Genomic DNA, 15450 nt, shown 5'->3' with positions numbered 1-15450 from the left:
AACGGAGACGTGGAAATGTGTTTGATAGATGCCAGATTAAACCCCCTCGCCTGCCTGAATTCACTGTGTTTACCCGTTTAGTAGAAGAAAGACGAGATGTATGAGTCAGACAGCGGCCAATGATGAGAGTCAATGATGTGATGCAACCAAGTGTCAAATGGTGTAACCGGTCATTTTACATAAAAATCAGATTATATAGAGATTAAATACATGTAAAGTAAAATGTGGGATGAATATAATCCACTTTTATCAATGCAACACTATGTTTTTTAACCAATTTTACATAATTTGTCCAAATGTATGTAGAAAAAATTGTTGTTTTTTAAAAGATACGTCCTGCTCAATATTAACAAAATGCTTTAATATTTAAATGTAGAAATACTCTCTTTTAATTTGATGTTTTAAAATGAAGTAATTATTAGTATAAGTCCACTTAAATACACTGTAGGTGGATAAAATATGTAATATTTATCATTCTTTCTCTCTTTCTTTTTTCATTCTCCTTTCTTCCTCCTCTTTCTCTTCTTCCTCCTTTATTTTTCTTTCTTTCTCTTCTTCCTCCTTTATCTTTCTTTCTTTCTTTCTTTCTCTTCTTCCTCCTTTATCTTTCTCTTTCTTTCTCTTCTTCCTCCTTTATCTTTCTTTCTTTCTTTCTTTCTTTCTCTTCTTCCTCCTTTATCTTTCTTTCTTTCTTTCTTTCTTTCTCTTCTTCCTCCTTTATCTTTCTTTCTTTCTTTCTTTCTCTTCTTCATCCTTTATTTTTCTTTCTTTCTTTCTTTCTTTCTCTTCTTCCTCCTTTATCTTTCTTTCTTGTGGTTACACCATTTGACATTTTCAGGAGCATTCAGTCTTACTTTTGGTTTTAAAAAATGGTGCAAAAGTCATTTCAAATGATATAAAACCAACACAAATACTAAATGTACATTTTAATATATACATTTACACATACATTACATTTTTTTAAAGTTATTTTTGAATTGTTCATCTTACCAAACCTTATTTGTCACTGTTGTCCGATATGTGCCAATATTTTTTAAAGTCATACAAGCAGCATTTAATTTATATTTAATCCTTTTCAATTCAATTTAAATATATATGTACATGTGTTTTTGTTATATGGGGTTATATAGTTAGTTATAGTTATTTATAATGATTAAATTCCCAGTGTAGTTTACTATTTCATGCATTGATATGATTTTATACAATAAGGCATCACTGCAAAAAAACAAAAAAAAGTTTATGTTTATATTCTTTATATATAAAATTATCAGCTGACATACTGATATTGGACGTTTTTTTACTCCTTAATATCGGTATCGGCCCCAAAAATCCAGCATCAGTCGGACTCTAATGTTAAGTTTGGTGGAGCGGGTCGAAGTCCTGCTGCCAGTGAACCTCACACACACAGCACACTGACCTGGATTAATGACGTGCAGCTGTGCAATATCAATACCACACTCAGGTATATTATCATTATATCAATATTACTCTCAACATACTGTGACTGCGTGTATTTCCTTATTGCTCATATTGCTTGTTTTACTTACTCATCATTTATCGTTCTTCATTTTATTTTATTTTATTGATGCTCTCCTATTTTTTATTAACCACTTTGCTGCTGTGGCGCTATAAATTCCTCCTATTGTGAGACTAATAAAGGATTATCTTATCTTATCTTAAGGGAAGGGAAGGAAATCTTAATGCCACTTCATACTATGACGTTTAAGACAGCAGGTTTGGGACGGTCCTTTCAGGTGCAATTATCGTTTTTAGAAATCATTGTCAAAATAAGTTGCTTCACAAGCATTTAACACCCAAGTTCTGCAATAATACTCACTTATAAGCAGCGTATTCACGTATCAACACACTTTTAGTCAAGTGTATGTCATTAAATCAACAATAAGTTAAAGGAGAAGGTTTTCAACTGTCTTAAAACAACAATTCAGATGCTCATATTAACTTCAAATGTGTTTGCAATGTACATTAAGTGATGGAGGAGAAAATCCACAGTGTGTCCATGGATTTTAAAAAGTAGATTATATATATATATAAGCTTATATGAAGCTTCAGCAGTCTGAGTTAGTCATATCAAGTGATATCTGACACATTTACAGTCTTTTTTAGCATCAAATTCCCTCTTAGTGTTTCCCTGTTGAGCTGTGGTGGAAGTATAGTAACAAAAAGACTAAAAACACTGTAATGTTGAAATATATCTACTTGATTTGGACGGCTAAAGCTCCATATTATGACCTTTAAATGCATTTTTTGCACAGGAGGAGGACTGTGGATTATAAGTGCATTATTGTAATAATGCACACAATTGTCAGTATGAACAGGAGCAATGATTACAGCAAGAAATAAACTATTAAAAGTGTTAATTTGGGCAGCTGAGTGTCATTTTAAAGACATACACTTCATAACATGTGACATTTCTGCACCATTTATAAGATGCAACACACAGATTGAGCAATACTAAAAAAGCTTTAACCTTAACAGTAGCTCCTATAACACCTGCTATAAAAGCCCACCTCATACATTTATCTTTACCTCAGAAGAAACCTACATTAGTCATGATTTAGATATGACAACATTATGATTTGACCTCTTTCAAACGACTCATTTGACTCATTTGAGAGGCTAAAGCTTCATATTATGACCTTTAAAACACATTTTTAGCACAAGAGGAGGGCTGTAGATTTGCCCCCCCCCCCCATCACTTACATTATAAGTGCATTATTCTAATAGTCAGTATGAACAGGAGCAATGATTACAGCAAGAAATAAACTATTAAAAGTGTTAATTTGGGCATCTGAGTGTCAATGTGAACCTCTCCTTTAACCCCTTTAGCATGTCTGCACCATTTATAGGATGCAACACACAGATTGAGCAATACTCTCACAGTAAAATGATAAAATTATGATTTAAAAAAAAATTGCATTGTGTTTCAATTTCATTACAAGTGCTTTGATAGCAACTAAAGCTAACTTATATCTCTGCAGCTTTAACCTTTATAGTAGCTTCTAACACCTGCTATAAAAAAAGACCATCTCGTCCATTTATCTTTACCTCAGAAGAAGCCTACATTAGTCATGATTTTAGATATGACAACATTTATGATTTTAACCTAATTAACTTTAAGACAGACAGTTTTCCTCCTCTTTTTAGCTCATGTTAGCTTTGCTGCATGCTAACTCAAATGGAGCTATTATTACAACATACTTATAATATAAAAAACAACACACACAACCAAAATATATAGTTAGAAGCATCACTAAGCTTTTAGCATTAGTGTAACTTGTGATATTATAGTAATAAATCTGAATATTAAAGCAGGGGGGAAAAAACCTGCGGCCCTTTTTTTCTTCCATTGCTGCTGCTGTTGCTACTAATAGCTCACAATGAGATGTTTTTACTAATTTTAGCTCATCTACACAAACATACACAATATCACCATTTACATACTGATGTGTAAAACATTTCAGATACCTTGTTTTGGGTGTGTGTAAGACGGGAAAATGGAGAGAGACGCAGGTTGGTCCCTTTGCTCGGTCTGCAGGAGGAAAAGATGGAGAATGGCGATTGTGATGTGGTGCGTTCACGGTAATCAGGGGAATTTGACAACTTCCCTATTGAGTTGATAGGTTCGATAAGGATTACTGGATAACGTGATACTGATTTATCGCGATTAAAAATTGGATGGATGATTTGTGAAATGATTTATAAATTGTTATAATAGCTGTTATTTAATTTGGACTCCCGTTTTTTCCCTTTTACAGATTAATATAACTGATTTTGGGGCGTGACTGGTTGTGAAGTCACTTTTTCCGATAGCTTTGAATGCAGCATGAGAGGAAAAGCTTGATTGGGATCTCAATGATGTCCTGACTGTCAGACAGAAAACACCCAAGGGTGCTTTAACTACAGTTTGACCCTCTTTACCATGCAATGACTGTTACATTTTTTTTGCTAATTTTGAACAAAAATAAAAAGTCAGAGTCTTGCATTAAAAAATTAGCTGTTGCTTAATTTCTAATCCCTTTTTTTCCTTTTACAGATTTATATAACTTGAGTTGTGGTCAGTTATGTTAGACCCTTCTCCTTCCTTCCTTCTTTCCTTCCTTCCTTCCATCTGTCCTTGCTCCCTTTCTTACTTCCTCCCTTCCTTCTTTCCATTCTTCCATCTTTCCTTCCTGTCTTCTTTTCCTTCCTTCCTTCCATCTTTCCTTGCTCCCTTTCTTTCCTCCTTCTTTCCTTTCTTCCATCTTTCCTTGCTCCTTGCTTTATTTTGTAATTAAATTATGTAACATCATTAAATGTAACTAGTTACTCCCTACCACTGATTAGGAACACATTAAAAGTATTAAATATAAAAGTACTCATTATCTGAGTATGATAGTAATACATCTTTAGACTCCTGTACAGTGATAAGGAAACATCACATACTCCGTGTCTAATTATATATAATAAAATAGCACCTGTTGCCTCACACACACACACACTCTATCCCAAAACAAGCTGCAAGCAGATGCATGATATCAGTTTTTATTATCACGTATAGCAAAAATGCACGTTGTCACACAAAACTTAATGTTGTCATTAATACAAAAAGCATAATATAACCTGTAACTAAGTAAATCTGATGCTTAATGCTGTCAGATTAATTGAGAACAGGTTGAAACAAGCATTAATCACTGCCAATGCCATCTATTACACACACCAAAGGCTCACCTACTATAAACATATATAAACAATATTTGGTACAATTATGTATAAAACTTTAACTACAGTGGCCGTGGGTAAAAATACACAAAATAGTGTCTTCATATAAAAAGTTTAGAGCACATATGATCGTAATGTTTATATCCAACTGTGGAAAATATGCAATGCAAATCTTAATAAGAGTATTTTATTAGGTTTTCTCCAGCCTCAGTGTTTTCCACTCTGAAAATGAGACTATTTATCTATTAATCTGAGACAGAGCGTACAAAAGAATGCAATGCTTGGTTGTTGCTATACTTTACTTTATCATTCATCACATCATAAGTTCATATTGTACCACAAATATTACCCTTTTTTCCAGTATGTTGCCATGCCATGCCATCTTTACTCAGAGTTTAAACTTGCTGGTTACATTATCTGCTATTCTAAACTTTGAAGTCGTATTTATTTGGTTATGTTTTTTTAATGTATTTTACAGTCGTTTCCTATTTTTCACTCCTATGCAGAGGATTCGATTTGGTGGTGAGACGTGGTGTTGATGAGATCTCGGGGAAGACTTTCTCGGGCATCTTGCATTTTTCTTCTGGCCCTCTGGAAAGCCTCTGATAGAGAGAAAAAAAACAGATTAATAAATAATTAAAGTAGTAAATACAAAAGGCAACAGATTAACAAGATTAACCTGTTTAGTGTATTAATTTCATATGAAACAGGTCTAAAATTACAGTTCATCATACATTTTTCTTCAGATTTTAGCTCCATTTTATGCCAAGCATTAAAAAAAATGAAAATAAGAACCAGAGGAGCTCATATTGAACATTAAATAACAACAAATCTGAGTGAATCTCTTTACCCAGGATGCTGCAGACGGCTCCTTGCTGACTAAATCCTCCCAGCTGGTCGAAAACTTGCTGCCTCCTCTTCTTCAACATGGTGGCATCGACAAAGGCCCTGAAACAGACACATTAACACGCCATGCATTCAGCTACTGTACAGGAAACTAAAACATGAATTAAAATGATAAATTTTGATAGTAAATTGAATATTTCATTATAATATTGTACACAAAAAATACCCATGCTGACATAATCTAGACGTGTGTTCATTGTTGATATTCTTTTAGACTTTTTATATTTAATGAATTACCAGCAACATTAACTCTATAAATGAGTCAGACTGTGGACTTAAAGTGCTTCTACAGCCAATTCTGATCATGTTCGAGAAGACATTTCCTAAATAAATACAAGAAAATAAAGCAAATATGCATTGACAAGTAATTTTAGCCACTTTCTAACACAACAAAAAGTGGTTTGGTTGTCCAAAATTAAGATTAAAGTTAAAAAAATATTCTTAACTTCATTAATCCAACTTAAACTCCCCTGGAAAATGGTGTGATATGAGAGATTTATTACTGTAGTGGTGAAACTCAGTATTGGGTTAATGTGAACATGCTTGTATCAGTCAGTTCTTACCTGGATTGCTGGATGCAGTGCAGGTTAAAGGTGACACTTCCTGTGGTTTCAGTGCAAAAGCCGAAGCGACTCAGCCTCTCTCCCTGATATAAAAATAGTTATTATTAATCAAGTATTAAATATCTATCCAGAATACTCATAAACATAGCTTTACAGATGTTGAATCACTTTAACCAGAACGGTTTATTTACAAGAAAACTGAAGCTTAAATATTCTGTACTCTACTAGTTTTAACTACTTTATGTGTTTTCTACCTTTTTCTATCCATCTTCTATTATTTGAAACTGTCCCTGTTCACTCAAACTAAGGTAATGACAGGATATTAAAAAAAAAATCATTGTATGTTTGAGATAAAACCAGGCGGGGAGTTCCGGTCCTCTGAAATGAGGCCAACGCGCAAGTAACTTAAAACAGCATTCTATCAAAAGGCCACCAGGGGGCGACCGTTTTGGTGTCAAAAGGACTTCCGTCTCTATACAAGTCAATGGAGAATTCACCAACTTCTCACTTGATTTCTAACCTCAGTAAACGTTTTCAAAATGTGTTTATGGTCTCAATCGCTAGTTTAAAGCCTTCTTCAATGCAGTATGATGTTCATTTGGGACATTTTGGCCTCCCTGATTTTATATGTGACGATAAAGCAGGGTATGCATTAGGGCGTGGCTACGTCGTGATTGACAGGTTGATTGGTTCACAGGTTCAGGAGGGCGCCTCATGCTCCTCCTGATGCCCATATAAGTAGAATCCCTGTTTTTATTTTTCCCAGCATGCACCTGAAATTTTCAAGATGGCGCTGCTCAGAACCGATACTATTCGCTTCGAAGCAGCAGTCCACAAACCAATGGGTGACGTCACGGATGTTACGTCCACTTTTATATACAGTCTATGGATAAAACCAACAAAAAAAGAAAATAATGATCTTAAATTATACTCCATATCTACCTTGAAGGTCCCTGGTATTCTGACGTAGCTGTGGTCTTCAAGCTCTGGTGAACCTCCGATAAAGAAACGTCTCAGAGCAGAAACTGTCCCGGTCTGAAGGGGCCGCCACGTATGACAGGTCACCGTGTGTTTACCTGTTTCTCACACACACACACACACACACACACACACACACACACACACACACACACACACACACACACACACACACACACACACACACACACACACACACACACACACACACACAAAGTTAAGACCAATGACCTGATGAATATCCGTTAATATGTAAAAATTAAATATGTAAATACTTCGTTTTGGGGGTGAATTAGTGATTAGTTCGGCTTTTCTAACCCTAAAACTTTCCTCTAATGAGTGAAATCTCTTCTGAAATTAAATAACCAAAATTTACATCTAAAATGTGAAGTATGTTTTGTAAATGTTGAGCCGAAAATATCTGTCAATTAATCAATTAATCTATTAATCAGTGGATAGAATATTAACTGCACCTACTTTGATAATTGTTAAGTGGTTAATTGCTGCTTTTCTTTGTCATATATGATATTAAACTAAATATTTTTGGGTTTTGGTCATACAAAACAAAAACATTTGATATGAAACTATAATTAAAATGGAACTTTTTCACATTTTTTTGACATTTCTGAGAGAGAAATAGTTTTTAAATTGAAATATTCAGCCGATTAAATGCTAATAAAGGCTCTGATTGTGTTGTAATAGTTTGTTGGACATGTACATTTGTCGATTGTTGTTTCTATGTGACTTGAGGCTGCAAACTGAATTGACCTGTGGGGATAAATAAAGTTGTTTGATTGATTGATTGATACATTGCATACCAGGCATGGCAGGAAAAAGCAGATAGCCGTAGCCTTCGGTTCGATATCGCTGCCATGTGTCCAGAGAAAGAACCTTAAAGTACAGCACGGGCCACTGGAGAACTGTGTCTGAAATAAGGAGAAAAAAAAAATCCATGTATCTCTTAAAATCTCATTATAATAAATATATGCATGAAACTCAATATTCCCACGGCTGATTACTAACCTTCACTTTCTTTTTCACTCATGTAGAAAGCTTCAAAGCTGAAAGGGTAACTGAAGAAAGCTACGTTGTCCTGTTGGCAGATAAAATGTTAAAAGTTTAACAGATTTAAACTTTTAATGCTCTGAAGCTGTTCATTAGCTTCTTCTATACAAACCTTCCCGAGTGTTTTAGTCCGACAGGTCTGCGTTACGCCGGAGTGTGACTGGAACGGCAAGCTGGACCAGTCTGAAACATACAAGAGTGATACAAGTTAACCTGATACACTGAGTTTATATGGAGTTATTAATACGATCTCTATCAGCTTTATAGATGCTGTGTTATTGTCAGTATTATGTTAAATGTGACTTACTGTTGGGCAGCTCCATGAAGAAGTGGATGTATAAGTTATCGTATTCAAAGCCTTTAGCTGAGACTGAGAAGAAGAGAGAAGAAGAAGAAGATGGAAGTTTAATGTCAAATACAGACTAATTAGTAAATATATTAAGAATAATGATGACTCACCTATCTCTCCGTTCATCAGGTAACGCAGAATACCTGCAGGAGGCTGGAGGACAGACATGAGTGTATTATAAAAAAGTGTTTATATAATGTTCAAATCATGTTTTTAGTTGTAATATTTGTTCTGACATTGTTTTTTTAAGCAAAATTTTGAAAGATTTGTTGGTTCGAGCTTCTCAGATATGAGGAGTTGATGCTTTTTGGTTAAACTGGATTGTTCTCATCAGACAAAAACAAGCTATTTGAGAATATAACCTGAGGCTCTGTGAAATTGTAACGACCACTTCCCCGAATTTTCATACATAAATAAACGACTTACCATTTCAAAGTCCTGTCCGACGAGGCTGTTGAGGTACTCCTTATGCCTCACATACAGCTAGAAACACAGTAAAGTGTTCATGTCACTTCTCTTTTATATCAATAATAATCTAACTATGAACATTAGACTAACACAAGACTAACTCACATCTTTGTACATGTTCTGCTCCCTCTCCTTGTCCTCTGATTTCATGGCTGTGGAAATATTCTCGACAGTAAGACGCCAAACGTCTTTCTTCTCCCCGTCTGTTAGAATCCTGCACAACAGCAGCAGCACCCTTATTTTATTATTTAATTCCTTAATAAAGCAGAATTAAGTACTTCCACATATATGTTTTCTTTGCTCCATTACAGTCCATCCAATATTTGCAAGTCTGGACCAAAGTGATGGACTCAAACACATAGAGCAGCTTTAATTTAGGTCATAACTTGTTTTATAACATGTTGATATGATATTAGGAGATCAGCTGATACTTGAGTCATCTTGAACTTGCCTGTAAGGCTCTTTGCCGTCGTTGAAGTCGGGTTTTACGATGAGGACTCCGTTGCCGTCTGTCTTTATGGTCAACAGCAAGCATTCATTCTCATTCTGGCCCAACCTAAGAAGGCAAATACATGAAGAAAAAATCACCACTGAACCACAAAAACATCCACAGTTACATTTTAATTAACGTCCCTGAACTGCAATCAACTGCTGCTGCTGCCGTCTTGCTGCTACTTTAATGGTTTTACACTATTAATTACTGTATATCCCTCAGGCAAACACTGCTGTAATGCCTCTCGGTCTGTGAGATTATTTTATGACAGTACACTACTTCACTGCTCCCTTTACCTCTTATCTCTTACTTTATTTAATTTATTTGGACTCATTATGTCTATTGTAGAGATTGTCTTTATTTGATCATATTTATATATCTTTTTACTGCATTAATCGGGGACCTGAGTAAAGTATACGGTTCTCTTTCGTGTATCTACATAGCTGGAATGACAATAAAAACCCTTGAATCCTTAATAACAAAATACATTTGGTACATTTCTGAAGTGCAAGACATCCTACATATCAAGGCAGATTGTTGCATACTTTATATCCTCGACCGCAGGAAAAATCTATAGTACTACAAGTGTAAGTAAGTTAATCCATCCATCAGTAATCATGAATGAATGGATGACAGATGATTGCAGGTATTAATCTATGATCCGTCATCCATCAATCAATCTATGGTAACTGATGGATAACACTAATGAATGAGTGCCAGACTCAAAACCAAATTTCCCATGCAGGACAATAAAGATGGAGCTGAACTGAACTGAATTGGGGTCTTTGTGTTAATGGTCTTACCTTCCAGCGGAGCCCAGGTCTCCCATGATATGCATGGTCTGCATGGCATTGTTCACCACATGACTGCTCCTCACAAACTCCTCTGTGGGCTCGAAGTTGACGATCTTTGATTTAGGGATGTTAGAGTCCCTGCAAAAGAATATGCCAGACATGACTGGTAAAAATAACTAAATTACAAGACTGAAGTTTATTAAAAGTTTATCCAAAAGTTTCTAATTTAACATAGATACAGTGCATTAAACAGGCAGAATAAATACTGCAGTGGTTATCACAGTTATTTTGAAGATTTAGAATACAGATCATGATTAAAGTGAGCTGGTATTTTAACCTACATGGTGCGTCTTTCCTGTCGTCTGTGTCTCACACTGGCCATCCTCTCAGCCAGGAAGGAGGGGGCAGATTTGTTGGTGGTCAATAAATCAGTGCAGTGCTGCTGTTGGGGTCAAAAACAGCGAACTATTTACTATCACAGTTACAGACATGAGTTGTAGAATTAAGGGCTTCGTGTTCATTTTTTGACAAAGAAAGGCAATGTTGGAATAATATGTTGGAGGTCTGGTTCATGTGTATAAAAATAGTTTATCGTGATGGCTTTAGGAAATTACAAAGCGTACAAACACATTGTTGGTGTAGAGGTGATTTTTCCTTAAATATGAAGAGAAATAAAGAAATAAACTCAAAATCAGACGGACACTGAGGCACCTATAAGGAATGAATCTTATGCAGGGTAAAAAAAAAAGTGCATTGTTGAAGCAAGCATGAAGTTTCTTTTGGTTTATTTTACCACTTTTAGAAGCACACAGACAAAGAACAATGATGTCTGCCACCTCTCTTGCCCTGGTAAAAAAAAACAACTGGTCCTCTACCTATAGAAATAAATTCACCTCTGTGCCCCAAGATGCCCAGTACCCTAAAACCAAAGCACTAACAAGTACTCAAATTAACCCAAAATATACCAATATTATAATGAAACTAATTATCATATTAAAAAAATACATATATTAAGGTTTAATTATTGAATTTAACAAGAATAACAAATACCTCCAACTGTTGGTTTTGGTCTTTTTAAGGGAAATCTTAAACAGCACCAGCCTCATCTATTTAACACCTGACTTACACCTATGACAATTGTGTAAAATGCATAAGGGACTGGAATTTGATGACCAATTATTAAAAAGGTGCAGCAAGCAATGTTGACTCCATTTTCAACATTTAATTAAACACACAAGAAAAAAAACAGTATCAGAAGAAGTTTTAGCTCCTTCTTCATCAAGCATGTCTTCCTTTGCCGAATCACAAAGCTGTAGTCTGTAGTGAATTATTGGATGACGATGTTGTTGGTGGCATTGTAACATGAAGCGCAACCTACCAGTTGGTGAAACGGGAGACAGTTGGTGTAGCGGTCGTGATCAGTGTATGTGAAAATCCTGCGGTTTCGTCGGCCCTTGGTCTTGTTCAGGGCCGTGACCTCGGTGTGGTACTGCCGGTCCAGAGGAGTCTGACACGCCGCCTCGTTCTGAAACAGCTCCATCTCATACTGGAACAGAGACAGACAGAGATATATGGTGGGGTAAAGTTAGGTTTTTGTAAGGAAAAGTATAGTGCTATAACTCTTTATCTTTAAGTTACACTCTTTTTGACCTATGTAAAGTTTATTATTATTATTATCAAAGTTCTACCTGACTGAAAAGTTTCTCCTGCCAGCCGATCACTAGTTCCTCTTCATTATCACCTGGTGACAGAATAACACAAATGTCAAGTTATTACAATCCACACAGAGGGAAACACTGACTCTAAACCATTTAAAGGTATTTATATATAATGTCCGTTTCATCCCTGGTGTTTGGGAGAATATTTTACCTTCTGTGGACATTATATATTATTTAATTTTAATTTCATTTATTCCAGAGGAATCTGGGGCGGTTGACTGAAGGCAGAGACCCTCTCGCCTGCAGACGTCAACTCAACCAACTCAACCAGCTCAGTCAGCGCTGCCCCTGCGGCCGAGAGCACCTCATCTTCACCTCCCCCTCTCACCAGGAGGTCAGTCGCCACCTTGACCTCCATTTGCCACCAGGGTGTCAACAGTTGGGCCCCTAAAGTACACCACCACCAGCACCACCCACTGACGTCAGGGTTTCAGTGGCCAAGATGACGGACCAGATATGGTTTTTGGGTTGTTGTTTTTTTGATGATTATTGTTCCTTTTTGTTTTTCATGTTATTGTTAAATAATGTTGTTGATAGATGTTGGATATAAAAGGGAAAATTGAGATTGTACTTTTAACACTTCCCATTTTTACTCTCTGTATACAACTAATTTCCATCAATAAACAGATTTGTAAAAAAAAAAAAAAAGAAAGATGATGACAGACCATGAGGATTTTATTTGAAAGAATTTTGGTCTTTTTTATCTTTTACTTACATTCATTGTGCTGGGACTAACTTAATTTATGTAAAGGCAGTTCTGATTGTTTGCCATAATGTGTCTGTATGTTTAAAAGTGTTGAAAATATAAAATAAATATTGTTGAAATTATCTGGAATAGTACATTGTTGATTTTACTTGATATACGTTATTAGATTCGGACCTTTGCTGGGAGGAAATTTTAGGTGACATGATCTAAACTGAAAAAATCATACTGTTAGTTGGAGGCAAATGTTGATGGAAATAGTGCAAGATGACAAAATAACAATATAACACAGAGGATTTTTTTTATTTTTTAACATCACCTGTGAAGCCTTGTGAGTTGAGTGTCTCCATTTCGATGTCTCCGCTGTCTTGCTGGGACAGAACTTGTTGCTGGAGGTGCTGAGAGAGGGCCGCTGTGGAGGTCACCCTCTCTAAACGCACCCTAAGGTGGTGAAACAAAGAGTTAACATGTTGAAATAAATGAAATCGGTGTCCTGAGGCTGATAAATCCTGGATAATAGGGCAAGCTCTCTTTTGACCCAGCTACCAATCTGATAGCTTATGATTCAAGTTAAAGGAAAAGCATAAATAATTATGATATTTAGCACCTGATTCTTCTTTTTTTCACCATTTGCACTTATGAAAAAGCCTTAAACATCGTAGAAAGAGCATTGAAGCTGTTTAAACCCACTTTAAGATTAATGAAACCTTTATTTTACTTATTAAAAACAGAAAAAGGGCGATTTCACTGCTTTTCCCCCCTCCTTCTCCTATAACACAGTAGACCAAGTCCAGATCAAACACCACTAGACTTTGGACTTGTTTAACAATAAAAATGTGGAGATTTTATGTCAAATGTGGTCTTGATGGGGGTAAATGCAATGTAATCACCATTTATTTTGGTCTGGGCCTGCTCTAATGTGGTCTAGATGGGGGTAAATGCAATGAAATCACCATGTTTGATGTTTCATATAAACACTTCACACATCTGAAAGTGGGGTTAAACAGCTTCAAGGCTCTTTCTATGATATCTTACACTATTTCATAAGTGTAAGTGGTTAAAAAATGCAGAATCAGTCCCTTAATATCATTGTTTACTTTAAAACCTTCAATGGGAAGCTAACTTCAGCGTCTTGTATATCCAATCCAATCCACTTTATTTATATAGCACGATTTTAACAAACACAAGGTTTTCCAAAGTGCTGCACAACAAGATAAAACACAATAAATAGATAACACAATAGAAAGATAAAAGCAATAAAATAAAATAAATAAAATGCACTGCCCGCACAAGATAAAAAATATGCATGTACACACATAAAATCATACAATCAACACCCTACATGGTGTTTATTTGGACCCTACAGCCTTATTACTGAGCTAATGTTAAGGTCTAAATTGTTTACTTACTTTATCATCAGGTTTTTAACAGCATCCCGGGACCGATACACGGCCTCTCCGGTGTCTGTGTTCCAGGAGTCTGACATTAATATTTAATTAGTAATGTTACATATGAGCAAAATGATAATAAAACTATAAAAACAAACCCAAATGTGAGTTAAAGCTACGAGAAGCTAACGCACGGCTAATGGTTGTCGTTGCCATAGAGATACAGTCAACGTTCTTCTTCGTCTTATGAATTTGAGACAGGCTGCAGCTGAGAAGTATAATACTGCCCTCTACAGGCCAGATCAGTTGTTTGGATAATTTACAGTAAAAGTACTGCAGTATTATGAGTGATGTAGTATGCAGTATTACAGTAAAAGTACTGCAGTATTATGAGCGATGTAGTATGCAGTATTACAGTAAAAGTACTGCAGTCTTATGAGTGATGTAGTATGCAGTATTACAGTAAAAGTACTGCAGTATTATGAGCGATGTAGTATGCAGTATTACAGTAAAAGTACTGCAGTATTATGAGTGATGTAGTATGCAGTATTACAGTAAAAGTACTGCAGTATTATGAGCGATGTAGTATGCAGTATTACAGTAAAGTACTGCAGTATTATGAGTGATGTAGTATGCAGTATTACAGTAAAAGTACTGCAGTATTATGAGTCATGTAGTATGCAGTATTACAGTAAAAGTAGTGGTTTGGTCCCTCTGACTGATATATTATTATATATGACATCATTAGATTATTAATAGTGAAGCATCAGTGTTAGAGCAGCATGTTACTGTTGTAGCTGCTGGAGGTGGAGCTAGTTTACACTACTTTATATACAGTTAGCTAGTTTAGTCCAGTGGTTCCCAACCTAGGGGTGGGGCCCCTCCAAAGGGTCAGCAGATAAATGTGAGGGGTGGTGATAATGGGAGAGGAAAGAAGAAAAAACAAAGTTCTGATTCACAAATGGACTTTTTCTCTAATCTTTGATTTCTGCTGAAATATTGGATCATTTGAACATTTATTGAAATGAAACCATGTGAGAAGTTCAAAGGGAAAATTCACTATTTGGTGGAGCTGTTAGCAAGTCATAGACATCTGAAATGTGAGCCGACTACACACTGCTTTTAGTAAGCTGTCAAAACACAAACAATTTGGGACATATTTTCTATTTTAGACTAAATAATAATAATTATAGTACTACTAAAGTTAAGTATAAGTACAGAAATTCTACGTCAATACAGTATTTATAGTTATTTTCCAGTGGTGCATTAAACGCAAGTCACTCCCTCACCACGTGGTGGCGCTAAC

General features: G+C 35.6%; 1 protein-coding gene across 2 annotated transcripts; it reads right to left on the bottom strand.

The window, feature by feature from the left end:
- Positions 1–5206: 5206 nt before the first annotated feature.
- Positions 5207–14272, bottom strand: mks1 (MKS transition zone complex subunit 1). 2 transcript variants are annotated; one of them, XM_062433479.1, is made up of 18 exons: positions 14166–14272; positions 13076–13197; positions 12024–12076; positions 11714–11881; positions 10677–10777; positions 10345–10473; positions 9500–9604; positions 9154–9262; positions 9007–9063; positions 8691–8733; positions 8539–8601; positions 8344–8414; positions 8190–8259; positions 7985–8092; positions 7131–7264; positions 6189–6271; positions 5570–5667; positions 5207–5321 (listed from the first exon to the last, which is right to left on the bottom strand). In XM_062433479.1, the coding sequence occupies exons 1-18, from the start codon at positions 14240–14242 to the stop codon at positions 5218–5220; spliced, it is 1695 nt and encodes a 564-aa protein (XP_062289463.1). In that variant the 5' UTR covers positions 14243–14272; the 3' UTR covers positions 5207–5217. The 2 variants fall into 2 exon arrangements, with proteins under 2 accessions (XP_062289463.1, XP_062289464.1); XM_062433480.1 differs by having other exon boundaries at positions 10677–10774.
- Positions 14273–15450: the final 1178 nt, after the last annotated feature.

The sequence above is a fragment of the Scomber scombrus genome, chromosome 14, assembly GCF_963691925.1.
Source record: "Scomber scombrus chromosome 14, fScoSco1.1, whole genome shotgun sequence".
Taxonomy (NCBI): Eukaryota; Metazoa; Chordata; class Actinopteri; order Scombriformes; family Scombridae; genus Scomber; species Scomber scombrus.
This window is presented reverse-complemented; position numbering and strand designations above follow the sequence as displayed.